At 47.5% G+C, this 25,475-nt stretch overlaps 1 protein-coding gene across 10 annotated transcripts in view; it reads left to right on the plus strand.

Annotated features, from left to right (window-relative positions):
* LOC118103438 (nck-associated protein 5) overlaps nucleotides 1-25,475 on the plus strand; it is a 106,183-nt gene that overhangs the window by 64,107 nt on the left and 16,601 nt on the right. For 8 of the 10 annotated variants that reach the window (XM_035150392.2, XM_035150393.2, XM_035150395.2 and 5 more), the window contains 8 exons: nucleotides 310-443; nucleotides 12,587-12,677; nucleotides 16,047-16,226; nucleotides 18,366-18,434; nucleotides 20,244-20,282; nucleotides 20,376-20,495; nucleotides 24,515-24,619; nucleotides 25,258-25,446. In XM_035150392.2, coding sequence (XP_035006283.2) covers nucleotides 310-443; nucleotides 12,587-12,677; nucleotides 16,047-16,226; nucleotides 18,366-18,434; nucleotides 20,244-20,282; nucleotides 20,376-20,495; nucleotides 24,515-24,619; nucleotides 25,258-25,446 — 927 coding nt within the window. Of the gene's footprint in view, nucleotides 1-309; nucleotides 444-3,419; nucleotides 3,927-7,818; nucleotides 8,084-12,586; nucleotides 12,678-16,046; nucleotides 16,227-18,365; nucleotides 18,435-20,243; nucleotides 20,283-20,375; nucleotides 20,496-24,514; nucleotides 24,620-25,257; nucleotides 25,447-25,475 lie in introns of those variants that run through there. The other 2 variants (XM_035150403.2, XM_035150400.2) reach the window with 2 other exon arrangements.

Raw genomic sequence — 25,475 nt, forward strand, 5'->3', positions numbered from 1 at the left:
AACAACAAACTACAGGAAGTAACCACAATCTGGAAGCTGAAATGCCATCTATTGTCGTATTTTTGATTCAGATATTCGAGAAAAGAAAGATATTTTAATGATCTTTGAGTTTCTGTTTTCGCTCGAGCCTTTTCAAGGAGGGTCAGAGGTCAGGGTCGACGATGACCTTCTGGCTGTCAGGGCTTCAGGGAGCTTCTACTTTCAGGAACCATAAATATGGGATATGACACTGATATTGAGCCGTTAGGCCGCACACCGCTGCCGCCGCTGAGACGTGACCACACTTATGTATTTTTTTTGTGTTCGCAGCGAGAAAAGCTGATCCACGAGCTAGAGGAAGAGCGACGCCTGCGACTGGAGAGCGAGAAGCGTCTCCGGGAAGTGACGGAGGAGTCCGAGCTGGGACGGGCGCAGATGGTTTCACTGCAGCAACAATTCTCCAGGTAAACATCATCACCACAGCTGTACATGGAACTCCCTGTATAGTGAGCAGTTAGGAGACAAACTTTAAAATCCACATCTCGTCCCTGCTCTCTCTGTTTTCTTCACTTCTCTGATCTCATCGTTTTTATCTCAGTGATATTTCTCCCGGCCGTTTGACCTTGTCATCAGCAGGAGATGGGCTGATACATTAACTCCGGCTATTAAGAGTCTGAGTTATAAAAGTACAAAGGGCTCCAACAATGCTCCTGTCATAACTCCAGTCACCTCTATTTCATGAACTCGTCCTCCGGCACACGGCCGCTGAGGTGTGACAGAACGAGACGCCACATCAAGAGTCAGAGCGGCGTTGACGCTGTAATTAGGCGATAGGCGTTCACTTCTTTCACTTCTTCAAAGAGAGAGTCCAGAGGATTTCACATTGGCTGCTTATCTTCTCATTAAGCTGGTGGAGAAAATCCTGTACATGTTAATGGTCCCAGTGTTATAGTGCAGACGAGGGCAGAGTCGCCGCCGGGGGAAGAATAAAATATTTAAGAGCCATTCCAAAGATTTATCGCACATTTAAAATGTTCCATTGTCGCCTCTGAATTAAGCTCGATTGAGTTTCTCGCTCGGTGCATCGCACCCTGCGTTTCATACAGTTTACACTTCAAGAGCTGCGGCTGCGACCACGGGGGTTAACCGTCTACTCAGGGTCCGTCAGACACAGGCTCTATGGTGGTTGTCTCTGAGTTTAAGAGCAGCACTTACTGATTTCACACTGCTTGTGCTCAGACAGGTTTCCTGCGCTCCAGCTTCAGCTCTTCTCCTCGAACTCACGCTCTCTGATTTCTCCTCCGCCGTGGAGGGAGCGAGAGCACGACCCCGGTTGAAGTAACCACCCGTACGCGCAGGGTTTTGAGTGAGAGCATTACGAAATCTGATAATACCACGAAAACCAAACCCTGAACCAAAACAAGGCCTCGTGCTTGTGTGCAGGACTGCAGCTAAGACTCGAGCGTCTCCCTGTCTGACCCGCGTTCAGACTTATTACGTCCTCCACGCATGTCGCCAAGAAAAAAGTGATTCTATTAGTGGAGACGAGGGAAACTCAGATGTAGCGGTGGATTAGTGGAGAGGGGCAGGAGCAATATGAGAGCCCGGAGAAAGTGCTGCAATTCTATTAGGAGGGAAATACAATATATAAAGCTGATCCCTGATTGGATGCGGTAAGGGTCCCCGCCGAGACACATCATGGCAGAGGTCGCCCAGATGGATGGTTCTCATCGGGTGCCAGACGGCTACTGGTGCTCTGCAATGCTCATTGTCATCACGCTGGATTGCTGTAATTTCCGTTTGCCGTGTAGCGTCAGTGGTTTTGTGAGTCCTGCGGGAGCGCGAGGTTCAGCTGCCTCCCCTCCACACACGTCTCCCTCCGCCCCGCACGCCATCCAGCTAACGGGATTTCAGTCTCACTGTCAAAGTCTTAATCTTTGTTTAAGCGTTGCTGAGTGCTTATCTGGATGTGAATGAGCGAGTCGCTGCCAGCGCGTGTGTTTACTCGTACCTGGCCCCTGCAGTGGATTAACATGCTTCCATCGCAGCCAATAATCGGTGGCGCTGTGCCCCGGTGGCAGATGGGACATCAGTGTGGTCACTTTAATTAGCCACTTACTAACCCAAAAAAAAGATAACTCGGTCACCGGGCTCCTGACAAGTGTCTTCCCATGAACCTTTGCCCCACTTGCGCCTGCTGCTTGCTCTGCTCTTTCCAAGTTATTGGCTTACGCACGTGCACTGCTTCACAAGCGCGCACGCTCGCCGTCAAGCAACAGACGACAATTATTCGTGTCTGCTGCGCTTTTCTCCTCTGAGACCTTCGTCCATATCTCCTGATTGATTGGAGCTTGTTATTTGTTGCGCATTAGGGGAATAGAAACCTCAGTTCATCAATGTGTCTTTGCAGATAACAGCCACAAATCATGTGGACGTCCAATCTCTTAAAGAGACTGGGATCTGTTTGACCTCCGGCAACAATTGATCTGCGTATTGCTAATTAATTGAGGGTTGTGCTTTGAATCGGGAGTGTGGAAGTGGAGTCGGGCTCGCGACGAGCGGAACCTTGTGAACGATAAGACTCAAACATCGCGGGCAAAGGAATATGCAAATGAGTCTTTTAAATGGCTTTTACAAGCTCTGCCAAAAACAGGGTGTAGTCGGATTTAGCTAAATGCTTCTTTCTGATCCGTGGCACCAGGAGACGGAGGTGTTCTGTGATGATATGACACAAAGGTAACGAGCTGTTGTTAGAGCCGTGCAGCATCACACACACACACACACACACAGAGGAACAAACAGGCGAATCCACACCGAGCTGACAAGATCAGACAGTCGCTCCTGGTGCCAGACGCACTCTGGGGAATCTCTGCTTCTTACGCTCTTTGTGTGTGTGTGTGTGTGTGTGTGTGTGTGTGTGTGTGTGAGAGAGTGTGTGTCTTTAAAACTCTCACACTTCTTGGCACAGCTCGCACTTTCAAAGTAAAACCATCTCTGGCCACACACGCGTTTTTTTTCAACAGCTGTGAGCACAGACATCAGGGTCAGCAACGCTTGGGATTGATTATTCATGTTGTGTTCTACACTGGTTGCTGGGGTCATGTGACAGGATCCTGACGAATCAGCGAAGGCGTGTTCAAAAAGACCCAATCAGCACGTGTTTGTGGGCGTCTACGTTATCGTTTAATCTCCGCTTCTGCCCGTCTAGACTGAAACTATGAGTTTTCAAAGTAAAACAGCGTCAGCAGCATTTTTATATCTGTAAAACACAGACGTGTGGATTCAGCTTTAAAATACAGCAACTGGCTTCTTTTTTTTTTTTCTGCTCTCGTTTGTTTTCACGGCTGAGATGTGAAATTCTGCATTCCTCAAGTGACTGACCACTTAGCTCCAGACATACTGTAGGCCCACACATTCTCTCTCACACACACACACACACCCTGGGCTCTTATCCTGGTGTAGGTCACATGTCCAACCCCTCCTGACTTGGGTCAACCCCCCCAAAGACTTCACCACCACTAGCGAGGCCTGCCGTCATTAAACTCCTGCGGATTAGTGGGAGACTCCAGCCCACAGCCCGGCAGCCTGGTCGCCTCGGCCCACCCTGGACGTCCCACAACTCCATATGGGCAAAACATTTAGGAGCCGGGACGGCAGCATGGAGGAGGAGAAGGATGGGGACACCAGGGGACACATTTCACATCCCAGTCCTCTTGTCCTTCAGCTTAGAGAAAGGGCTCAGAGAGTTGTAGAGACAGAAACATAATCCACCCTGTGCGTTTTGGACGTCTATCCTGCAAGGACACTCTGAGGCCTCGTCCTAAAACCACCTTCCCTTCCTGTGTGACCACACTCAGACAGGATGACCGGTGAGCAGACAGGAACACGGGGGCCGCCGGGGGCCCCACGTTAACGTCTGGCTTGAGGATGAGGGAGGCGAGTTCCAGGTAATTCGATTTGTTTTCTGTGTGTGGAAAGGAGCCGGAGACAGGACCAGGTTTTTCAGCCTTTCTTGGCAATTTGTTTGCAGCGTTTAGTTTTGCTTACCGTGCTTATCCTCTTAAAGACTTTATTGTGGTCCCTCCTCTGCCTGGTGAGATTAGACACTTCTAGAAAGGGAAAAGGAGGTGGGTGCTCGCCGCTCTCAAGTCCGCTCACACACACTCACACACACCTGGGCACGTACACAGGTTCAATTCCCATATCTTCGTGCCACTTGCGTATTCTCGGACTTATCTCTCTTTGTCTTTTTGTCACTCTTGTTCTTTGTGAGGCGTTCCAGGTAAACCAATTTGCTAAAAGGAGGTTTGGAAATAAATTTCGTCTGCTCCTCATCGTCACCCACAATGCACGTGGGCTCATCAGCAAAACCAGGGGCGTTTACGGCCGACCCGCTCCTCTTGACTTTGAATCATTGGTGGCAGGATATGGGAGACTTACGGCTGGACTAACAACAACAGCAGCCGGCGATGAGTGGTGCCTGCAGATTTACAGCATGGCGGCGTATCTCTCCCCCTGTGTGTGAGAACATGCGTGGACACGTGCATATACAACGAGGCAGATGATGTAAACAGGCAGGAATGGCAGCACTTTTCAAGTCCGGACGTGTTGTTTGGACGGTCACGCTCAGGCTGAGGTCCCGCCACGCTCCGCAGAGTAAAGTTTCAGCACGCTGCGAGTGTGTGCGTGTACTGTATGCATTCATGTGCTACTCCCATTACCACTGCACCACAGCTGGAGCGGCAGAGCAGAGCGCGAGCTGAGTGATTGCACTGTGTTTGCAGATCAATGCCCTCTCTTCTAATCATCCGAGCGTCCAGCCACGCCTCGCCACAGTGTTTTAATTTGAAGTGGCCCCCCTGCGCGCCGTGGCGGCTGCAGGCTGCAGGATTTAACCCGATGAATCAGGCGTCTGTTCAGGACGACACATCTGGGGTCATTAACGGGATGGGGGGAGGGGGCAGCCTTTTGAAGTCACTTCCTTACTCCTGCCCAATGGGGACCAGGCCTGTTAAATAGATAATAGGTGTCTGGACTATTTCTGGAGCCGCTCGTATTCAGGGGACTTATTGGTCCGTTTCAGCCCCGTTCTCCAAATTCCAGCAGGGAAATTACGTCTGATTGAACTTAATTTGGGTTTTTCTACTCGATCACTTGCTCTAAATTGCCAGAGCTTCGATTTCAATCACCCATGTCTTTCTTTTTTCATATCAGAACACACAATCCACACACAGGCGGGGTTTGTCACTGGCTCGTAACTATGTCACACACACACACACACTGAACTTCCGGCCGGGATTAAACACGGCAGTTATGATGTTTATGGACGTGGTGAAAGAGGTCAGATTACAAGCTTTTTGCCAAAGTAGGGCAGGCGTCCTCACGTCACGTCGGCTCGGCCGCTCGCTCTGGTTTCGTGGAGCCGGTGCTCACAGATTGTAGCCTGCAGCCGGACAGCGTGTAACTCAGACCGACCCGGTGGCTGCGGTATAGATCTGGTTCGTCTGGCAGCTGCTGCAGTTGACACATATACAGTTAAATGTTATATGAGTTCTGCAGATTATCACAAGTAACTGCAGTAGTTCTACCTATAAATGATTACATATTCCAAATTTGATTTAAAGAAATAAAGATAAATACAAATTCGAGGATAATTTATCTGGAAAATGTCTGAAAAGTTGGCTTTTTCAAATTGCTTCTTTTTCCTGAACCCAAATATATTCGGTTTAATATCATAGACGATTAAGAAAACCAGAAATTCCAGAAGTTTAAAGTTCCCGTTTTTTATATGATGGTCTGGTTGTGTCCTCCACCCCTGACCCGCCTCCCACTCAATCTTCCCCGCTCCCAAACGACCCGTCTTCTGAGCAGTTGTGGCTCAGGGTGTGAGTAATGGACTCCTCGCCGTCCTCATGACTGAGGTCTCCCACTGGGACGTCTTCCTCTGTCTCACATGTGGGACACACATGGCTGTAGCCTCGTCGCGTTGATGCATCCAGCAACACGCTCTTGAGGATTCAAAAGCTTCCTCGTTGCTAACTGCTTCCCGTTGGCCAGAGGTGAACATGTGGGACGACCATCATGAATTTCCAGTCTAAATCCTTCCAAATGTAGTGGGAGCGCTGCAGGGATGAGGAGGGGGGGACCTAAATCTGGTTTCCTCCATATGTTCATTTTAATTTAGGCGTCTTTACACACGCGGTCAGCTTTACGCTTCTGGTAAAATCGTTTGGTTGTTCTTGTGGAAGGAATCTGTATTTAAATGAGGAGGTTTTCTAACATTTGAAATCAGATAATTAAGATAAATAGGTTAATAGAGCAAAAGTGTGTCTTAATAAAGCCGTCAGATGTCGGAGGGTCTCTCTCCCAGCGGTTGGTCGACAGATATCAGAATGAAATATGACGGTCAGAGTCGACTAAACGCTCCGGCCTCTTGATCTCTACTTCTCTGGCATGTGTGTCTTGTTGATAAGGTCAAAGGTCGCCGGCGAGAGTCAGCGGTCGCGAGGGCGCAGACCTTTGTAATACGACCCCGCCGTAACGTGCATGACTGATGTGCTCGACTTTTACTGTCCCCAAGGCTCCAGCGCTGGACCCAGCCGCTCAGCAGAAAGAGGAAAAGTTAGTTTCTCGCTCTTCATTGAGGTCACGTCTGAGAAAGGGTCTCCTTGCATGTTTTCTACCAAACAGCTCTAAGAGGATAAGAGTGGCTTAGCGTTGGGTTAAGCCTGGCAATCACCCGGTGGGCGTACATAAGTGATTTGCTGGAACGGAGTCTGAGAAGAAGAATGGAATAATTTAGTGTGAAAAAGGAGAGGTTTCTCTGGGAGCTCGCTGACGTCAGATAAGGCGATTGCAGCCGCCGATGCGTCGGTCATGCGAGGGCTACCGATGGCCCCGATTCAGCCACACAACCAGGTGATTGTTCTCCCTCTATCATTTCAGCCGCTGTGGGATTTCCACATTTGTTCAAATCTGATTAAAGGGTCTCGGGCCGACCTGAGCCTCTGACAGCGCAGATAAAGTGAGAGTGTGAGCGGAGACAGACAGAGAAGCGCTGACGTGCTGATCTGCAGCTTCTTTCCATCACTAGAGCTGCTTTCTTGTTTAAGAGGTTTGTTTTATGTTTCACTCTGATCTTTAGAATTCTCTTTGTAAAACTCATTTCACTCTCAGATTATTATCCTTATCTTCAGGTTTGTTTCAGGGAAAAACAGTTTGTGGAAAAGGCCACACTTGATTTTTTTTAATTCAGAATAAACTAAGTGGCTGGCAGCACAAAACGTCCAAACGTGGCAGGAGGCAGATCAGCAGCTCCTGCCGAGTCCGAGCTGTGAAACATGCAAAGACGCCGGCGCTCATTGGCAGGAGAGCGCCGCCTGGAATCAACAAACGAGCATGTAAAGCCTGTGCTAATGAAAAGTGGCACATTTGGAGAGAAGATCGTTGAGAAGAAAAATCTGAGATGTCCTGCAGAGATCTGTGATCGTGCTGCGAGCGTCCTGGCGCTCTGCCCCCGCGCTCGGAAAGTGTTGATTTTAATGACGCCAAAGCTTCTTAACCACCAGCGAAGTAACACACAACTGCACACAGACACACACACTGCTGACAAAACCGGGGGATCCCTCTTGTTAGTCCTGCTTCATCCCTACAAACCATCCCCGATTCCCTTCTGATCCGAGACTACCGGCCTGCTTGCCTCCCAGCGGGGGCCCTTCTCCTTCGGAGAGGGCTTAACGTGGGACATATGGGAAAGTCTTCGCCTGCCAGATCTCTGTCTCTGCACAGGGCCAGTGTCGGATAATGACACACTGGAGACACGGCAAGTAGAAAATGAGAGCAGGAGATCTGCTGTCAGGCCCGGCTGTGTAACCCGGCCACGGGGCCGACCATGCTGTCTGTCGATTGAGCGACTGCGTGGCCTATTTTATCCTGGAGACCCACATTGCAGCGTCTGGGTCACTTGATAGAGCTGTGAGAGCGCAGGGCTGGACGCACACGCTCGCATGCCTCTGCATATGGAGCTCAGGGACGGCTGCGCGGTTTATCTGGCGTTCTTCAGGAAGAATGGAGGAGTTAAAAAAGGAGAAAAGCGCCGGGTGGGGTAAGTGTTGAGCCGACGCCGTTACGTTTGCAGGTCTTTTGATCATTCCCAGGTCTGTGGAGGAATTTGTCATTTGCACTTTCAATGAATACGCACAGTTTTGAATGAAGCGCTCCTTCGTTTGATGTCGTTGTTACTCGACGGCTAAACGGTGAAGTGGAAGAAGGAGAGAGGAAGTTTTGAACAGCGTGAGACCACACGCAGAATTTCTCCTCTAATTGTCCTGGTGTGTCCCGTCATTGTCCGTCTCCGTGGTTCGTTGTGACATCAAAGCTCTGGACGCCATGTGTGTGTTCTGTGTGTGTGTGTGTGTGCGGAGGTGAGAGGGGTGTGATCGCCCGAAGACCGTCACACCTCAGGCTGGAAATTGATTGGACCCTTAATTGCGTTTCCTGCCCTGCTGACGAACGGCGCGTTTGAAATTCAGGCCGTGCGGCGCCGGGGTCAGGAGGGTCAGAATTTGCTTTCATCTCCACATACGTGCCTTCGGAACACACACACACACACACACACACACACACACACACACACACACACACTCGTCCTTCCCTGGACGGTGTTTTCAATAGGTCGTTGACGAGCACTTTGAGATTGATCACACCGTCACACTGAGCAGAACAGGTTTTATTCTCTATCAACTAATGCTCTGTCCTCGGAGTTGTATCCATCCATCATCTGCATTGAGCTCCGTCTTTCCTGTAAATACCTTTCAAGTGTCGGAATTTACGATACTGACAAATTGCACTGTTTATTTTATGGGATGTTTTGTCGGCCACGCGTCTCGTTCTCCTCTCTGCGGGATTTACTGCCTCTGAAGCGAATGTTTGTTTGCTTAAATGTGCTTTTCTATGTTTTACTTACTCGTAATTAGATCTCTCACAAAAACTTCCCAAGGACGTGTTGGTGATTTGATTGATCAGTGTTGGTATTAGTTGTCAGTGGGACATTAGTAGTGACTAGTGGGACGTAGCTGTCCACAGCAGGAAGGGAAGATGATAAATGGAAGTTCAGGCACAAGAGCAAACGTCTCTGCGGAGCTAGAAACACCAGATTAGAATAATGTTGTAATATTAAGAGAGTAAAGTCGTAAATTTAAGAGACTAAAGTCGTAATATTAGAAGAATCAAGTCATAATTGAGAAGAAAGTTGTGAGGATACAGTAGAAATAGATGTTTCAGGATATAAGCAGCATGGAGAACATGTGCTCGCCATAACTTCTCTGTCTGTTGAGAAACTCTGAAAGATCTTTGAATATGACACAGATGTGACCGACGATAACGTCACAGTCGACCAAACGTTTCCTCCTCCGCCACAGAGACGGTTTCCTCCAGGTCTCTGTGGTTCTTTCTTCACAATAGACCATCTTTTCAAAGTCCTGATCATGTGGAGAAAACAAGTGTTTTATTATATGTGAAACCAAAGTAGAACAAGATGCTGCACATTCCTCGTTTGAACACAGACGTCTGATCTTCTGGGTTTTCAACCTCTGTCGTGACACATCGACTAGAATTACGACTCTATTCTCAAAATCACTAAATATTAAGTGATTCTAAAACGTCCTCACAGTTTATGGAGTGAGACTCTTTCTGTCCACGTTAAATATCGCCGCCGCTGAAACTTCAAAGTCTCTCAGTGTCGTCAGGTCGAGCGTCCGACAGGAAACACGGAGAGCGATGCAGCTGCAGACCCGTCTGCTCCCGTTCATCAACACAAAGAGTCTCATTCAGGTGCGAGCGAACGCTACACACACCCTCTGAAAACAGGAGCTGCACCCAGACCCCTGCTCCTCCTCCTCCTCCTCCCTCCGTCTGTACTCCCGCCGCCACACGAGGAGGAAACAGGCATCAAAGTGCCTCTTACCAACCTGCCACTTAATAATGTCAAGGTCACGGAGGTCTCACCAGACGCAGCGAGCATGCTGGGAAGTTTGTCTGGAACTTGTGTGCGACCGCACCAGCTAGGAAAACAAACGCCGGTATCATTTGTTTCATTTTACATTCACCGCTTCGGTGATTTGGCTTCAGGTACGAGCGTCATGATAATTCTGACTCCATCTGTTGCTCGCCTAATGATTTCCCACATTTCTCATTTCAGGCGTAATTTTTTAAAACACATTCGCATATTTATCCTGCATCAACCTCACATTACATCTGTCACTGACCAAATCCACCAAACACCAGCTTTACGTTCATTTCACACTGTTTTCCCTGAGAGCTGAAAGGAGATAGTTTACCTCCAGTTTCCTTCTGCTGCGGATCAAGAAACACATTCACAACTTAAGAAACACTTTTAAAATCTTTATTATTGTGCAGCGGACCGAAAAACTTTTGATCCAGATTGGCAGAGGAGTCTTTGAGGATCGGGGAAATCCTTTCAAAATCCTTTTTTTTTAAATATAAAGATATCTGTGATATGAGACACAACCCCCCTCAGGCCCTGAACAACTCTTCATGCTGATCACGTCTGTCGTCCGGACCTTGACCCCGGTGTCGGCGTCTCCGGACTCCAAAGCCATCATGTCACGTCCTCCCTGCTCTATAGGAAGTGCTGATTAAGGGCAGCATTTAAAGCAGGAACTGGAGCAATCTGCCACCAGCTCCGCTCTGCGACTGCTCACTCAGCAGCGAGCGGCCTGATTAACAGGCGGCTTTATGGCTCAGCCGGGACAGATGGTGGAGCGCCGTCCTGCCTGCCTGCGCTCGCTCTCACCCGCTGCCAGGGCCGATCACGGGAGACGCAACAGGAAAGTTATTGTAGAACAAAGTCTGGATAAAACATATGCATATAGGAATAAACTACAGGCGGTGCAGTTTGATCCAGAATCTACGTAACATATAAATTATTATATACAACATTTATTTTGACCTTTGGACAGAGCCAGGCTAGTTGTTTCCCCTTGTTCCCAGTCTTTATGCTAAGCTAAGCTATCTGGCTGCTGGCCACAGTTATATGTAGAGGGAACAAACTGATACATGACAGACACCATCTTTGAGATAACTGCTAACATGGAGGAGCTGTCGTGGCATCCATCTGTATTTACAGTCTCTGGTTCACACATATGCACGAATGTTTTTGTCTGTAAATGTGTAAAGAACCTGTAGGCGTTGGCTAAACTCTATTTATCAATGATTCATGCACGTTTTATAGGCTGGACAAGTCGCACACTGTGTCGCACACAGACAAACACACTGACAAACACATGAGTCATGGTTGCAGACTGGCGAGACAAAGAGGTGATGGTCCTTGTTAACACAAATGATTTGCAGCAGACTGAGTGACTCACTCGGAGTCTGTCCTGGGTTTGGTTTAACTTCGCTGAGAATCTACAAAAGTAGAATAAGAAGCAGAAAATGTCGTGAACTTCAGATTATTCCCACGTGGCTGTGGTCTGTCTCCCCCCCCCCCCCCCACCGCTGACTTCCTCCTGAATGTCACATATCTCTCATCATTTCCATTTCCATGATCCCGGCCTGGTCCGAGATCAGCTCACGTAGCTTATCTGCTGCTGTGCTGCTCCATTTTTTTTTACAGAATCGCAAAGTGAATACATGTCGGGTCAGAGTTCGTCTTGTAGCTGGAAGGATAAAGATGGCGTGCGGCTCTTATTCAGATGGAAATAGGCCGAGGCATTTTCCACATGCGCTCCCTGGCACCTGCTTTGCATGCAGCTTGCAGCGTTTGCAGCACAAAACAGGAGCGCAGATTGTTTTTCGAGCAGACCGGGTCTCGAAGGCCAAGGTCACTCGCTCTGTGTTTGCTGCCCGTGATTGCACTTAATTCAAACCATCAGCAGACACGCATGCGGCCGTGCACAGACAACCGCCTACGAAATCATACACAATAAGTTAGTAACTGGAGCAGAAGTTAGGATTCAGTCCCCAAACAGAAAACACCACTCATCCCTCTTTCGTCCCCGGCGCCGGTTCAGTCCCATTCTCTTTACATTTATGCCGTGGGGTCGTTTATGCTATTACGCAAAGTGTGAAACAGAAAATGACATGTGAAGGACGCAACGATCCATTTCCAACAACAAACATCACATAAAATAGTGAAACCGCCAGAAAAACAGATCCCATCACAGCACCAGTGAGTCCGCTCGTCGTTCGGAAGCCGCTCACGTCGTTTCACACATTTTAAACCTCTGTAACTCTGAGGTCAGGATCACTCTGACTGTTTCTACAGGAGAAAACTAATCCCTGCTCAAACTGCTGCCCTGTCTCTGAAGAAACAATGCTCTGTTAATTCAGGAGAATCCACAGCTTTTCACTTTATTATCCGAGGACGTGTGAGAGCATCATACGAAGCAGAGCGAGGAGACATGACGACAGGTGGCCGACTGTACCATCTAGTTAATATGAGGAGCATGTAGCCGCAGAGCAACGAGCCCTGACGCGGCCCAAATCAAAGACGTGTGTTTACCACAGCGATGAGTGTTTAACACCGAAATCTGAGAAGTGTCAACATGTTTGTTTTAACGTGGGGACGTGTTGTGTGTGTGTGCAGGATGGAAGAGACGGTGCGGACGCTGCTGCAGAATCAGGGCGTCCTGGAGCAGACTGCTGTGGACACAGTGGACATCATGAAGGCCTATAAGGTAAAATACCCAAAGAAAGTTGGAAGCATATAGTTCACACAAAAATCCACGAGTTATTTAATTGGTCGGAAAGCAAAAGAAGATGAGAAAAGAAACAGGAGCTAAAGGAACCTGTGGATTCACTGATCGCACACATTAGACATGTTGTGTGTTTATTTACTGGTTTTCCAGGTATCTGACTCTGAGTGTTGGGTGAATCCAGACTGAGTCAAGGTGAAGGCGGTCGCCGTCGACCTTGTTACATAAGAGAAATAGCCGCTGGGATTTCTCGGAGAGGCAGAGAGAATAAGTAATTCTGTTTATTTCTGAAGCGCGGGGTCGTCTTCGGGGTCGCTCTTCACGATTTGGATCTTAACGTGTTTACTCGGTGAAATGCTGTTGCCTCCGGACTGCAGCTACACCAGCACAACTTCTCCGGCTTCCAACCTTTTATTTGCAGCCGTCATGATAATACATCTGCAAATATTTATTAAGGGGTAAACACGAGGCGTTTGTTTTGCACATGACAGCGACAGCGACCACGTTATTGTCTTCACCGAGCAGCCGTGTCTCCAGGGAGCAGGAGAAAAGGGCACGACGAGGACAGAACGTGTGCAATAAAAACCAGCGGCTGTACATTCGTTCGTCAGCCGTGATTTAAAGACAGAAACAGATGTAGAGAAAATCTTTGAATGATGAGAGCAAATAAAAGTGGGCAGTAAGAAAGAAACGAGCACTTTCCAGTGGACGAGGAACATGGGAGTAGCAGCTGCGGTAGAAACGCTGTCCTGAGGTGCGACAGCTTTATCGTGAAGATACGACTCTTATGAAACATATGTGAAATGAATACAGTGCGTTCGAATGCAAATGATGTGAAGACACATCCTTAATGAGCCGGGTTCATTAAATATATTCTCCAGCTCTGTGAACCTGGGTTTACCACAAATACTTTAATTCATTTTTCTTTTTTAATCTCGTCACGTCCAGAGTTCAGGGGTCCAGGACCAAATTAATACGTAATTATTATTACATAATATATTCAATTATTGTTATTAAAACCAAAGTTAAATTGAAATTGAAATGAAATTGATGTCGCCGTCACTGTGGCTGTTTGTCTCGTTGCTGGGAGAGGAGAAGGTTGATTAAATTAGATTGAGTTTATTAATTTACTTTTCGTCCACTCAGTTAATAACTGACTGTTGATTTTAGCGCTGTGCTCGTCCACATATGGATCAGCAAGGTGTAATAATAATAATAATAATAATCCTCATAGACACTTGACACGATAACAGAAAACAGATCAAACTATAAAAATATAACAGTAATTACACATTGAAGTAGAAGATACTCACCTCAATCCAACATTAAAAACAGTTGTGTTAAGGTGGTGCAATTCATTCTATGATTAACTGAAAGTTAAGTAGATTTTCTATTAGCTTGAGAATCGGTTCACGGCCAAATGTCTTGATTGGAAGTCAAAGGTCCTTTTCACTCAATCAGCCCTTGTTATTTATTAATAATATTGAGTGGAAGCTAATTTGACGACAAGCCATGATAAGAATAAAGTCCACCGACATTTGAAAAGAGCACACAGCAGCTAAACTCCGAGGAACACTCTGTACTGAGCTGTATTCACACACTGTCCAGGAGAATAAACCTGCAGGCTTGTTATGTTATTCCCAGTTGCTGTATAACCGAGCAGCGTCCGCTCCTCGGCAGCGATGTGCTCTTGCTGCAGCTGTATTCTGTGTATTCAGCAGACAAACTCAATAACTTGAAAGGGCAGCGTGAGGAGCGAGGTTCCCCTCCACCCCCGCCAAACGCCTCCCTCCCTCCCACCCCGCTCTCTCTCTCTGTGGAGATAATTACGCCATCTGATGAGCCGCCTCTCCGAGCTAACCGCAGACTTCACAGTCCAAACAAAAGCAAACTTAGAACCGTGACTGGAAAGCGTCGCCTCAAACAAGACTGAAAAACCTTGTATATGTTCAGAGGAGATCGGATCAGGGAGAAAACACAGAGATATATCTCACTCCCACTATCGAGTACAATCAGGTTTTAATATTTCTCTACTTGAAATTTAATGGACATCTAAGAGGATGAGGAATCACCGTCGTCAGGATTAATCTGATATTGTCCTTGTTTTCATTAAAACCTGCAGCTGATCCATTTAGGGCTGCGACTAATGGCTTCTCTCATCATCAGTTAATCTCTCAGTTACTTTATGATTAATTGTTCAGTCCTCCCGACCGGAAGGGAGGAACTCGCCGAGCAGGTCGCAGGATGAAGTCGAGAGGTCACGACTCCATCGAGAGGTCAGGAGGAAGAACAACAAGGTTCTGCTGCTCAAGTTTAGAGCTTCTCTGACTTTTCTTTAGTTTCCTTTTGGCCACAAACTATGAGAAACTTCCCAAAAAGTGTTAGACAAACTAAATCTGAAAGTATTACGTGAACTTTGTTTTTTAGCCAGCAGGGGGCGAACCAGATGTTCCAGCTTCACTTTTAAAGAGCTGTCATGTTTCCCATCTGTATTTACAGTTAATTCTTCATTAATTTTTAATTCTACTGGATAGTTTTACCCCCTCAGACCTCAAATTAAGCTTTTCCTGAACAATTATTTGACTTGTGACTTGTAGCTGAACGCAGCTGCTGCTTTATTTTAAATATCGATGCAGAAAACAACGAAGAACGCTCGTCGTAGTTTCCCAGAACCCCAGCTGACGTCTAGAAATTCCCCAATTGAATGCTTTTCAACTTCCAACAACAAAACAATCAAATTATAAATCAATGAACTATTTATTTCACCTCTAATTGTGTTTATTTAGCTTGAACGTTGCCGTGACCCGATGCTCAGTGAAAGCAGTCAGATCCAAAGAGTCCTTGGAAAAAGATGAAATAAATCTCTAGAGTGTGACGGGGAACTCGTCGTGTTTTTCTTTCTTCCGTTTGGTGCTCGCCAGAACACGCCTGATTAGTAGCTAATTATTACCGGCAGAAAATGATCAGACAGCCGAAAGAGAAAGAGAGGAATAGAAATCTGGCAGAGAGCGAGAGAAACCCGGCGAGGGCAGAGCCGAGCATCCAGACGAGATGAGCGCCCTCAAGGTCACTGCCACTCTTTGGAAAACAAGTGAAACATGATTAGGGATTAGGGGATGTTTTGGAGCTCTGTCGCTGAAGCTGCCTCCTTGTTGTCCCATCTGCCCATCTGATCCTCTCCCCACGTCTCTCCCTCCGATTCCTGCCTCCTCGCTCCTTTTTCATGTTGTCGTCCCCCTCTTTTGAACGCCTTCCTCCCATCTGCTCAGGTTTTTACTTTGCCAAATTCCCCCTATCCTCCTTCTTCTCCGTTTCCTTCCCTCTAACCTTGCGTCGTTGTCTGTGCTTCAGGATAAACTCTCGGAGGAAGTGCAGAAGCAGCACGACGGCCCCGGAGAGAACGGATCCCCGCCGGCGCCTCAAGCCGAGCCGGACCTCAGGCTGCTGCCGGATGCCGATCCTGAAGCCAGCCAAGCAGAAGAGGACAAAGACAAAACCAAGCTCCTTCTGGAGCGTCTCAAGGCCCTGGAGGTAACGACTTCACCAACAAACCTTTCATGGTTCCCTTCTACCTTCTTTCTCTTTGTTCCCTTAATCTCCACCTACCTTCTCCCGGCCTGGTTCACTCCTCCACTCCGCTTCGCCTCCTCACTCTGCAGCCACCCCTGGCGATCCTCTGTGGCCGGCCTGTCTGACAGTTGTCAGAGTCCGGGCCTGGTTGTGTCTGAAAGCGTGACGGCTGATCATATTCTGCAGCTTTCATCGTTCGCAGGGCAGACTCATCCTACGAGAGCCGCCGCGAGGCCCTCGGGCTGAACTCCAGCTCTGCTTTATTTTCCTCCACGCTCGGGAATCGAAGCTGAACTCCGCCATGAGCCGCGAGCAGCAGCAAAAGCCTCAGTCGTCCACGCTGATTGTGTTTTTTTTCCTCGTGCCACTGGACTCGCATCCTCTCGGATCTCTTCAGCAATTAAAAGACTCAGACTTAATTAAATTAAGCCCCAAGTCTGACCTGATCATTCCTGAGTGGCCCCACGTGGCTCCTGGATGATGGTGTTGTGGTTCAAGGCATTCGACACACACAGTACGAGCTGGAAGTGGACACACAAAACAACAAATGAGACTAATTATTTACAAATTCTTTCTTAAAGACCCTAAAGCCACCGCTGCTGCACAAAGACCTGTGATCAGTCCAGTAGTTTTTGTGTTATCCAGTGATTTGTGTTAACCAGACCAGGGGTGAAAACATGACCTTCCACTGTGGAGGTAAAACCAAAGCCAGTGTCTGACGTCCTCTAACAAGAAACTAAAGTCCCTGAAAGCACACGGAGTTTAATGGTAAACTCATTTACAGAACAAATTAAGTCTTCACGTTGTTTTTCTGTTTCTTCCTCCAACGTTACACTAAATCCTCCCCGATAGAAAACTCTCCCTAATTAGAGCAAAGTGCCAGATAATTGCGTGTTGCTGCTCGGCTCTAAGTTATCGCCGCAGACTGGCAGTGAGTCCGGCTAATCGATGTGATGAAGCACATTACCTAAACATAACGTTTTTTAAATGGCTTTATCAAAACCTATCTGCCTGCGCGGCGTGATGGATGCACCTCCGTGGGGACGGAGCAGGAGCCGTACATCATCGCCTCGCTCCGCGCACGGCGTCCACTGACACTAAGTGAGCGCTACCCGGCGCCGCTGGTGCTGTTCATTAACTGGGATGGAAAACCCTGCAGGCCGATTCATGCAAAAGCAAATTAAAGGTTTGCACTTGTTGCAGGAGGAATGTAGTAGATGTACACATGTAATTATTCAAATACTACTCAACTGATTTCCTCGACCCGTCAGAACGACGTCTCAGCGTTTAAAGACTCGTGTGTCACTGAACAATAAAAGCTGCAGGAAGATTCATGTCAGGGTTGAGCCGACAAAACACCACTTGTGTTGCATCATGTAGCGACAGAGTGAAGAAAACACTTTGTATTGTGTCTGAGGTAGAAAATAGGTTTATCTTCTGCTAGGCAAGAAAGAAAAAATCAATTTCAGGGATTATTTTAAATGCGAAAAGTTGCTTTTATCGCTTAAAAGTCGAAATTTCATGCACAAACCGACACGTGAGAAACACCAGTGGAGTTTAATCCCATTACGTCCATGTTCCAGGGCCTCCGAGTTTTAATTAGTCTCCGTCTCTGTGGTAATTGGATGTTTTGGATTGTAATTATGGTTCCCACGTTTTCATCAAGGGTCTGGTAGTTTCTACTAAAGGGCAGAGGCCGATGGAAACAAGGCCGGCTGACAGCTCCTAATACGCTGCCCGCCGCTGACAAATTGGAAACTCCTAGAGATCAATAGGGCGCCGCCTCGCCAGCTTGGCAAGTGGAGAAGATATTCTTATTAGGTCCGAACTCCAAATGGCCCGCTGCCCGCCCAAAGTTCACCATCATAACTTCCATCCCCTTGACCTTTCCCTCTGTGGTTCTTTGTAAATTTTTTATTGGCCCTCCTGGCTCAGCGCTGACATCTGACCTTTCGTGGAGCAGGCCTCCTCGTTGCCGCGGCTCCTCTTGATTGCTGCCTCTGTCTCCGCCGCCGTTGTTTTCGTTGTGTCAAATGTAACCAAAGTCCCTGTGAGGTTTGTGCCGCGCTGACACCGAACGCCTCCGTGTGTTGTTTGCAGGAGCAGAACTCGACGCTGGCCTCGGAGAACGAAAGCCAGAGGGAGCAGTACGAGCGCTGTCTGGATGAGGTGAGTGTTGTTTGTCTTGTTTGTCTGAACCCACGCTGCACTCACGGAGGCTGCGTGACCCGGCAGATGTTTTACTCACCTTGAGAAGAGCACCAGTGTGTGTCGATGTGTCCTGACTCCACGTGAACAGAATGAACATTCAGGTTTAATGAGGTCCTGCTCTGCACTTCCTGTCTCCCACAGGTGGACAATTTACTTGAGAAAGGTGGAGGTGAACCGCTGATATTAACAATTAACCTAGAAAAACACTGTGTCATATTTCTGAGGCACTAAAATCTCTCATATCTCACTTTAATAAAGAGATTTGTTTCAGTTGCGCTAAATTAGGCAATAACCTCATGTTCCTGAAGCCTGGATTATGTATAAAACTTTAATTTTTCATCCTTTTTAAAACTGTAATGCACAAATCAGGAGTCTGTAAGTAAGTAAGCAGTCTGCAACATAAGGACCATCCTCCCTGGTAAAAATACACAAATCACCTACTGCTCATATCATAAAAGCAGAGCTCCACTCCCCTCTGATACTTTTCTGCACCACCATCATAACCACATGATGTTCGATGCTTAAATCGGCCCATTACTTGAGCCTGGCTCATCCTTACCCTGGTGTGAACCGGTGGTTTACATAACAGTGCCACTCCTCTGCCCTCTGGTTATTAATGGGAGCCTGATAAGTGTTGTTCAGGGAGCCTCGTGAGAGGAATAAACCGGCGCCGCTGCTCGCTGGATGGCTCCAGGAGAGAGGGCGGGGGGGAGCGCCACTAAGTAAGGAGAGAAGTATGTCCAGTGGGGACGAGTTGCACCAACCGACCCCGCCCCGCAGGGTGGGGAAGATTGGTGAGGAGAGAACAGGGGAGAGACAGAGAAGAGGGGTGGGGAAGAAGATTGGAAATAAGTGAAAAGATATGAGATGGCGTTGTGATATATATGTTCGAGTTAGAGTCTGCATCCCCCCACGGATCATATCTGGGGGTAAGCTCAGCCCCCGTCTCCTCCCTGCCTCCCTGCCCTCGCTGAGACGACTCCGCTCGCCGTCTTCTGTGTTTACCTGTCAACCGTTTCGTGGTTGTTTTCCGTGGAAGGAAGGTCTGCTAATGATGTAGATTTAACGATGGGAGCCGTGTGTGTCCCTCCAACCGCTGCACACAACACAAACCTAAAGCCTGCTTTGCAACAGAAGGGATGTCTATGTTTTTTATGTCAGACCAGCTGCACGTCTAAATATTTGTGCGTGGGCAAGCTTGTTTTTAGTGCACTCACTCGCATGAAAGACTGCAAGAACTCAAACTCTCTGTCCGAGACCATTAGAGTCGGCTTTTGTTGGATCGCTCGCTTGTTTTACAAGAGGCAGATCTGTAACTCGTTAACGCCGGGGTCCTCGTTTCCCCACGTTTACTCCCATCTCTGCTCGTTCCATAAACGAAAGTGAGCGCACTCAGAGCAGCTGATGTGGCTTCACACGTCGTTAATGGGCCAATCAATGGGCGGTAATCGGAGACGCTTCTCCATCGGCGCTGCGGTCTAAATGTGGCCGAGTGTGAGAGTGTGAGACCAATGAGGCCTCGGCACAACATCACTTAAACCGGGAACGTCTCTGCTCCTACATCAAGCTGCCGCTGTCGATACCCCCATTAGGAAGTGAGTTAGACACTAGAAGACATGAAGTGTGTGTGTGTGAGTGTGTGAGAACATAATAATTCACCTTATGTGTATATTGGGTGTGTCTACAGGAGCCTGTGAGGGTCATACAAGCCCCAGACTTTATCACAATTACATTAATGTGACTCTTCTTCTTCTTCTTCTTCTCAAGGTGGCCAATCAAGTTGTGCAGGCGCTTCTCACCCAGAAGGTTTGTCTCTTATTTACATTTTTTCTGTGAGATTCACGACGTACTGGAGTTATTCTCCATTGTGATGTACTGACTGTGGTTCTTCTGATCCAGGATCTGAGGGAGGAGTGTCTGAAGCTTCGGACCCGAGTCTTCGACCTGGAGCAGCAGAATCGGGCGCTGGGCGTTTTGTTCCAGCAGCGGATCAAACCCGCCTCAGACATGCTCCTCCAGGTCAGTGCCCACGCAGAGGTTCACACCTTGAGCCGCCACTCGGCCGTTAAGGAGATTCACTGGAGCAAGTGTGTGTGGGGGGGGGGGATTATCGAATTACTGTAGGTGGAGGCGGACTCACGCTAAGTTGTGATTTATTTCCACAGTCAGTCGTAGCTGCTCAGTCTCGTCTTATTCCACCAAACCACGGGTTTTAAAGAGCTGCTCTGGATGCAGAAGTTATAAATTAGCCACTGAGCTAAACAGCTCCACAGACCCGAGGAGTGATGGTTGTTCTTGGTGCTACAGACGCCGCAGCGTAAACCTGCTCGCTCGCACTCAGCCCCGCCTGCACTCGCTCGGGTTGCAAATGAAGCAGCGGCTCCTGCAGCACACACACACGCCCGAGCGCCTGTTCTCATGCATTTGAAGTTGTTTTTCTCTTGAAGTGCTCCGGGGTCTCCGCCGCAGACAGAGGCTGCACATGAGACTGTAAATACTTTGATTTAAGAAAAGTTTCACTCCTTTACATCCATCTTTTGTTTTTTGTCTCCGTCAGAAGCTGTTCTCTGGTCTGTTCTGAAGCAGAGAGAAGGAGGCGTTTAAAAGCCTGAATCCCTTGTAGTTGTTTCTTGCTTTATCAGGCTTCGTGGTTCAGGCTGAGGTTGTGTATGTGCAGTTTAAATGTTCTTGTTTTTAAAAATCTAGAGAGATTTTCTGCAGGAAGAGATTATTCTTCACCTTCACGATTGGAAGCAGACAATCACGACCGTACTTATATTCTCCGGCTCCTCTTTTTCATCCTGAGATATTTAATTCTTCCAGTTTCACGTCAGACATTTGCCTTCTCACATCCAGCTCCTCCAGAGAATTTCCAGGAACATCAGTGCGGATCTCAGTGCAGCTTTGAAAAAAGCAGCTTAATTCGCTGAAAGTGTAATTATGAAACCGACAGACCTGCCACTGTATGTTTAACCCGGGTTATTGTCAACTGGCATCGCAGGCCAGTGGGCTCAGTTTGGGAAGTAGGATTTCATTTATAGTGCAAATTGCCGCGGGGCCCCCTCGCTGTCAACATGAAAAGAGCATGCAGCCACGAAGAAAAGAGAGGGAAACAGAGCCGTCAGTCCTTCTCGAGTGGAGGAGAAAAGAGAAATTGTAGAGATGAGGATGAAAAGAGATGAGGCGAGCAAGGGTAGATAAGCGGGGGAAGGACGGGACGGTGAAAATGGAGAGGGATGAGATAGCAGAGGACCGTGAGTGCCGAGACGACAAGGAGGTAGAAGTGAAAAACTCGGGGCCAGAAATGGAGTAAATGGAGTAAAGAGAAAAAAGAAAGGAAGGAGGAAGGAGAGATAATATGGCTGTGGGTGTGTTGTAAAGCTCTCTGTCACCTCCTGCTACTTCCAGCTCCATTATTGGACAGACTGGGAGATCGTCAAGTGAAACAGCAATATAAAAGGGCTGAAGAGGGATATTGATGATACCACTGCGGGGACCAAGAGGGGCTGTCTCCCTGGAGATGGGAATTCAGCCTCTCAGAACCACAATGGAGTTGTAATGCATTGAAATTCAGCCATGAGAGTTTTCTTTAAAAATTAATGCAGCTGAAAAGAAACGGACGCAGGGCTGAGACGATTGTGTGTTCACCCCAAAATATCCCTTTAACCTCTTTGTGTAAATATCTGAGATTTATTGATGAAAATATGTTTGAGTTTAGCTTCTTTTCTCTCTCTCGCGGCGCCTGCAGCAGAGAGATTTACTTTCACAGACACAAGTGTATCGTTTCCCATCTTTCTCTGGACCTCTTTGCTTATCAGTAATTAAACGTTCTCTCGTCCCCGCGGGCGTCTTCAGTTCCTCTGATAAGGAACCGTGATGCGTGTGATGGCGACCGCACCTCCAGCGACTTCAAAAATTACGCCACGTATTCATTTTCAGCAAAAAACCTGGCGTTGACTTAAAAAAATGACGGTTGTTTTCTTTGCACCGCGACAGCCGAGGGGAAATAACCAGTGCACAGTCCCATCCACTTATGCTGCTTATCAAGTATGACAGGCAAGTGGCAATTGAGCGGCCCATTACCGGGACAAATGCTCGCCGTTTCCGAAGCTACTTCAGCGCCCCAAGGACACGGCACGAATGCCTGTGACCTCATTACTGCGGCTTGTGTAGTCACACGCTCGACGCGGCCAAATAAATCCATCAGCTGAAGATTTCTGCAGAGTTTAAAATCACGAAGAATTCAAGCTTTCATTTCCACGAAAACATTTTTCAGATATTTGTCACCCTTGTGTGGCTGTTTGTTGTGTGTTGTGTTGAATCAGACACACAGATCAGACTGTATGTGTGTGTTGTGTGTCTCAGGACGCCTCAACCCCTGGGTTTCTGACAGCAGGTGCCAATACTGATGTATTTGTTTGGATGCTGCTATTCTGGGCTGATATTCATTATCTTGAAATACGAGCGCTGTCAAGCCAGAACCGACACAGAACAAACGCAGTAAACCTCGGCTTCTTCTGGAAAAGGACACAGTCCTGCACTAATGTCATTATTCACCACATTATCTAATAATTAATAAAAGGCCAATATTTGCATGACAAATTACAGCCGTCTCTGCATTAATGGGGATTTTGTGATTAACATTCTTGACTTAGATCTCGGCCTTGAACCTGGTAAAGTTCAAGCGGCGTACACCCGCCCTTGTCATCTACCGTTTCCTTTGACCAGCCCCCCCCACTGTGACCCTCTGACACTATTGACTGAATCGTTGATGAGGCTGCTGAGGAGGTGAAATCCGGCACGCCACGATAAGATCAGAGCCTCCTGTGACACCTCCGCCACTCCCTCCCAGAGTGGAGGGCGAGGAGGTGCAGGGATGCGGCATCAATTTCGTGACTTTTAAAAGTGGATAAAAAGCCATGCGGCATCTTTAGAGTCCAAACCAGTGCAGCCGAAATCACACAAATCCACCGTATCTGCATATTTAAAGATAATAAGTAATATTTGGTTGCAGCTATTTATGATTTTAACAACGATTCAGAAATACGCTCAATCAACCGAGGTTCTGCAGAGATCAAGGTTTTATAACTTCAAATAGTAAAGAATACTTACTCTTATCTCTGAGCTCGGTATCGATGTGTTTCCACGGCGCCGTCACCGAGTTGCTGGCGGTTGAAAGTCGCTGTCCCTCTGAAAGCTTCATCACGAGCTCGCACCGGACATTTTCCTGGATGTTACGCTTGAAAGTTGAGGAGAGAAAATGACGGCAGAGTGTTTTACAGGAAGCGGAGACATTCAGAAATCGACCTGTTCTTATTTTAAAATGTTTATGACGCTGATGGAAAGATTCGAGCAGCTGGTTTTCCTTTTTCTGAAGGTCATGCCTTTTATAAAAACACAAATACATGTGTGTGTGTGCTCCCTGAGAGAGAATTCATTTATTAATTTTACCTCCGGCAGGAAACGCGGCGTACGATCAAGTGTTTTGTTCCACCATATTTCCAGTTTAAGTTAATTTGAGCGCAGGGAACGTTGTGTAATTAAGCTCAGGGATTAAAACGTGGAAATATATTTGGTTTTGTATCCCCCTGAAGAGTTAAATAACAGAGGAGGCTGCGGACGAGCGTAGGAATTAGAGGAACAAAATCAAAAGGAATCCCTTACTCCCTGATGCAATTATTTCCTATTCACATTCTTTTTTCTTTTTTTTTTCAGCCAATGACATTAATGACTTTGAGGCAAGAACCCGAGCTCTGTGTGGCGCCGCTGAAGGGAATCTGACGTGCACTTGTTCCGCAGTCAGATTATTGTTCTGTAAAGAATTCATTTTCATATTTTGAATGCATGTTTTGACATTTGAGGAGTCAGAGGATTTAGTGTAAAAGCTGTGTTTTGGTTTTCTGAGACGCCACAAAAATAATTTAACGTCATATCTCCGCATCGTTCTCTCGTTTGTTGTTGCGTCCAACCCCGGATCGTTTTTAATTTCCTGAAATCCCTGATGTTCACGATGGCGTGTCCTTCCTCTTGCCTTTCAGAAACTCCACTCCCGCATCATGGATCTGTCTGCGGCGGATTTACTTCTGGAGCCGGAGCGGAGCAAGGCCTTCTTGCTCTCCAGGAACACGGACTCTCCCTCTAACGTGAGCTCAAGCACGCATGACCACGAGTCCTTTTCCTTTTCTACGCCGTGTAATTTGTCCAGGTAGCATAACTGCACCCCTCAAGAAATCGTTAGAAGATATTAAAATACGGAGCGAACAGCAGGAGGCCGTGACCCCTCCTCCGCCCTCAGCAGGAAGAGCCGGCACTAAGAGGAATAAATCCATGTCATATTACCAGAAAAGCATCGATTGAGACTCGTCGTCAGTAAAAACGACTCCATAGGACATTACTCACCTTATGTATTATGCATCGAGGTCTGAAAATGAGTTTGCTCTATTCTTTTATGCTTTTCCTCCTCTGAGAACGTCACCTGATCAACTCGCAGGACGACTGAGGAAATGAAATAATAATACTGTGAATTATAAATCCTCACGTTACCTGAATGTGCAAGAGAATCACATCTCCTGGAATAGCACGTGTTAAGTGATACACACAAGTGACACTATATGAGATTAACCGAAGAGAAATTGTGACCGTGGATAGATCCTATTTCCTATTCTGAAGGCTAGAACTTTTATTTTGAATAATTTATATGAGTAGTGAGTAGGTTAAGAACTGAAAGAGTATGAGTTACAAGTTACAAGATATGTCTCTCTAACGTCACGTCTCCTCTCAGGAGGTCCAGTCGAACGGGAAGTCCGGTCTGCCTGGGACCAAGTGTCTGAGCCAGCTGAGTCTCACGGTGGCGGCGCCTGTTTACCAGCGCAGCAGCTGCAGCAGCAGCGAGCTGTCGCTGTCGAGCGCCTGCAGCGAGTTCTCCAGCGGCTCGTACACCTGGAATGACGGGCGCTCCTGTGGAAAAATGGTACGCCCCCACCCTCACTCGATAAACCC

Source organism: Hippoglossus stenolepis, chromosome 24 (genome assembly GCF_022539355.2).
Source record: "Hippoglossus stenolepis isolate QCI-W04-F060 chromosome 24, HSTE1.2, whole genome shotgun sequence".
Taxonomy (NCBI): Eukaryota; Metazoa; Chordata; class Actinopteri; order Pleuronectiformes; family Pleuronectidae; genus Hippoglossus; species Hippoglossus stenolepis.